The sequence below is a fragment of the Arachis ipaensis genome, chromosome B1 (genome assembly GCF_059453495.1).
Source record: "Arachis ipaensis isolate K30076 ecotype BB chromosome B1, ASM5945349v1, whole genome shotgun sequence".
Classification (NCBI taxonomy): domain Eukaryota; kingdom Viridiplantae; phylum Streptophyta; class Magnoliopsida; order Fabales; family Fabaceae; genus Arachis; species Arachis ipaensis.
Genome location: NC_142436.1, coordinates 24511966 through 24516289, shown reverse-complemented (window position 1 = coordinate 24516289; position 4324 = coordinate 24511966). Strand labels below are relative to the sequence as shown.

Genomic DNA, 4324 nt, shown 5'->3' with positions numbered 1-4324 from the left:
TTTGACAAGGCCCTGTATGATCTTGGCTTAAGTCTAAGTCTGATACCTTCATCTGTGATGAAGAAGCTGAAAATCTAAGAGACACAAGAAAACAGGATTACCTTGCAAAGGACTGACCAGTCCCTAAGGCAGCCAATTGGGCTAGTGGAGAAAACCCTTGGCAAGGTTGGAGAGTTATTCCTCCTAGTAGACTCTGTGATACTTGACAAGGGAGAATACACAAGTAACTCCCTTATTAAGGTCAAGAGAGGAGAAATGGTGCTAAGGTTGAAAGAGGACTGGATGGTGTTCCAGGTTTTTAAACCTCTACTACCTCTTGACAAGGAAGGTACTTACATACAGCATTCAGTATCTAAGCCTCCCCCTTTGATTGAAACCAATTCAATCCCTCCTAAGACCAAACATAAGTTTGGTATTGGATGTACACTATCCACCAAGGAGGAAGGCCCAAAAAAAAGATGCTTAGGGGCTGGAAAAATAAAAATATCCCTACTGAAGGCTTTTCACCATGGAAGATGGTAGTATTCACCATGGAAGAGGGAAATGGCACTAAGGGATACCAGCATATTGCTGCAAGCCCAACCCTGCCTCATGCAGTAAACAAGATCCTGTCTCTTGAGCGTATTAAGCTAATCTATAAGATCACAGAAAGGACGCTCCCAGTAAGTAGGGGTGGAAACAGGCCAGGCCAGGTCAGGCTTTAGTCTTAACAGGCCAGGCCTGTAATAGAGTATATTGGCCTTAGCCTGGCCTGTAACCTAGTATAGGCTTTTTAATGAGTATTAAGCCTGGCCTGTTGTTAAATCTGACCTGGCCTGAAGCCTGTTAATAGGCCTGTTTTTTTTAAATAATAATTAAATTTAAGATATAATTTAATTTTTAAAATTATAAAATATAAAATAATAAATTTATGAATAATATTGATACAAAATAAAGACAAAATATCAATAAATAACTACTATTAATTAAAAAAAGATAATATATATGAATATATTTCCACTTGACTACTTCTAAAATATGTAACATATCAAAATAAAAGAGTTCATCAATATCAAGAGTTGTAACAAACCAACTAAACATAATATCAAATAAAAGCTAATAACTATTTAAATCAAAATACAGTAAAGGAAATGTTGGCCAATTAATCGATTAACCCTCTAAGCTTGCAAGCGATTTAATCTTCATGTTCCAACACCTTAAAAAAAAAAGCAAACATACACATATCATTAGATTTTTAAATAATATAAATGCAACAAATACTTAGTCATATATCATGAAAGTTTAACTTTATTATTCTAATTACTCACATCATACCAATAACAATGTTTTCACATTTAAAAAGAGAAAATATTTTCTATAACATAGATACTTAGTCAAAAAGAGAAATATTAGAAAGTTGATTTTTACCTTTGGTTTTTTCTTCAAACCATACTTGTTCCGAAGCCAATCTCCTCCACAAATGAGAGCTTCAATAGACTCTTGATTTAGTCGAGAACGATATTCATCAATAACTCTTCCTCCAGCACTAAATGAAGACTCTGAAGCCACGGTTGATACAGGAATTGCTAGTATGTCCGCTGCCATTTTAGATAAAACCTTGAATTTCAAGCTATTATTTTTCCACCACTCCAAAGCACTAAAAGACTTAGAATTGCCTTCAGGAATGTAAGCACTCTCATCAAGATAAACTTCTAATTCTGATTTTGTTGGATGAATGGCTTCTTTTTCTCGAACCATATTCAACATTTCATCAATTCCACTAATTTCAGAACTAACCACGTTAGAAGAAGCAATTAGACTATTAGTATTAACTCCACTTATTATTGTCTCACCATGACACTTTTCAGCATATTCATCATACATTTCTTGCAATGTATTCTTCACTTTTTCAACATTTTCAGTAGCCACATATTCAGGTTTGTAAATTAAAGGAAAACAGAATTTAATAACATGTAATTTGCACCTAGGATCCAAAACACAAGCAAGAGACATTACCATATTGCATTCTCCCCAATATTTGTCAAACTTTTCTTTCATTGAGGTTGCCATTTCTCTCATGAAGGAATCTCTATCTTCAATAGCATCATCAATTACTTGTTTCACTCTCCAAACTTCAGGAAGGTACAAGTTTGCAGTAGGATACTCACTACCAGAAATGACATGAGTAGCAAGATTAAAAACTTTTAAAAGTTTGTAAATCTTCTCAACTTTCCTCCAATCCTCTGATGATGGTTCGTAATTGTAGTGAGGTTCTCTTTCCTTATACACAGGAACATAGATTTAAACTTCAAAGCCACAGATAACATGTTGTAAGTAGAATTCCATCTTGTGGGACAATCAATGATGAGTTTTTTCTCCTTCAAACGCTTGTTTTCAGCAATCTCAACAAATATTTTAAATCTTGAATCATTAAAATTGACATACTTGACACTCTCACGAACTTTATGAATAATACCTTTAATTTTACCTAGCCCATCTTGTACCAACAAATTCAGAATGTGTGCACAGCACCTAACATGAAACAAACTACCACCAACAGGTAATGAGTTGTTATCTGAAATAGTATCCTTAAGAGCCCTTAGACATGAATCATTATAGGAAGCATTGTCAACAGATACTGAGAAGACTTTGTTTTCAATTCCCCAAGTCTTCAAACACTTGAAAATAGCATCCGCAACATCAATGCCACGTCTAGGAGCAGGTACCTGAACAAAACTCAAAATTCTTTTTTGAAGATTCCATCCTGCATCAATAAAGTGACCTGTGATAACCATATATTCAACAATTTGATGGCTTGATCTCCACATGTCAGTTGTCAAACTTATCTTTCTAACACCTTGTAACAAAGCCTTCAGTTGTTTCTTTTCAGCCTCATATATTGCCAAGCAATCACTTCGAGCAGTTTTGCGAGAAATTTTATGAAATTCAGAATTGGCATATTAGAAGCCCCACATCCAAACTTCATCCTCAACAATGCTGAAAGGATGCTCATGAACCATAATTGCTGTAGCAATTATTTGTCTCATCTTCTCTTGAGAATATCTTGCACCTGGTGTCACAAAGGGATTAACACTTGAATTGGAAGGTTAAAATGGAATCAATGGTTGCTTCTTTTGTGCAGCAACATGCAATATCCTTTGTAAGCAACTATTAGAATGCCTCCATAAATGTGAAGTACTAACTCCTTTTCCAGCGTAAGAAAACACTGATTTGCAATACTTGCAAATAGCTTTTGTACCTTCAGAACTTTCAACTTGATCAAAATTGTCCCAAATTGGTGAAGTCTTCTTCCTTTTTTTGTAACAATAGTTTCATTACTACCATGTTCATCAGTGACTGGTTGATTTGTAATAGTTGTTGTGTGTGTTGGTGCAATGTCAGTATCTGTTGTTGGCATTGTTGGTACTGACGGATTAATTTCTTCTCCATTTAAAGAAATAGAATTTGCCAATGGATTACTTGGAGTTACAGATTCAGCCATTTCTAAAGCTTATTATAATACCTAAACATAAATTAACAGACAATATTATCTCATGATTTCTTTTGCTTTCATCATATCAATGGCATAAAGTAAGAACCTTTTAATGAAGAAAAAAATTGATAAAATTTTATGTTCAAAAAAGTAGAAATAATATCACAACACAAACAAAAAAATCAAACTTAAAGAAGATCTTTGACAGAATAAAATCCTAATTGATGAAAAATAATTAACATTATAACAATAAATATAAAAAATAATAAAATAAAAAATAATGACATGAGAAAGAAGAAGAAGTGCATACAGTCAATGGAAGAGAAGATGAAGAGGATGATAGATTGGTAGCTGGTAGCTGGTAGGAGCATGTAAATTGGAGAAGAGAAAAGAAAATGACCGTGTTAATGTGTATTTCTTTATTAGTGTGGAGGGAAAGTTTTTAGAATTATTTTATTTAATTGACTTTTGATATTCCAACATCAAAGATTAAAGATATTAAGAAAATAAAAATACACCTATATAATTAAAGAGACAAATGGCTGAATGGATAAAGGTATTTTCATAAGTTAGAAGACCCAAGTTCAATTTCTTCCCATAGCATTTTTATTAGTATATATATAATTGCAGGCTCAGGCCGGCCTGACAGGCCCAACATGCTATTTCAAAAGCCTAGGCCTGGCCTTTTAAAGAATATAGGCTTTTTTAATAGCCTGAGCCTGGGCCTATTTCCTATCAGGCCAGGCTAAACACAGACCAGGCTGCAGGCCCCTGGCAGGCTGCCTGGCCTATTTCCACCCCTACCAGTAAGGAGTAAGAATTTAATCCTCTATAACTACCTTCCTCCTTGAA

At 34.3% G+C, this 4324-nt stretch overlaps 1 protein-coding gene across 1 annotated transcript; it reads right to left on the bottom strand.

The window, feature by feature from the left end:
• Nucleotides 1-629: 629 nt before the first annotated feature.
• On the bottom strand, nt 630-3481 carry LOC107648490 (zinc finger BED domain-containing protein RICESLEEPER 2-like). Its single transcript, XM_016352337.2, has 4 exons — nt 3220-3481; nt 2484-2743; nt 1408-2259; nt 630-758 (listed from the first exon to the last, which is right to left on the bottom strand). Exons 1-4 carry the CDS (start codon nt 3479-3481, stop codon nt 630-632), a joined length of 1503 nt encoding a protein of 500 aa, XP_016207823.2.
• Nucleotides 3482-4324: the final 843 nt, after the last annotated feature.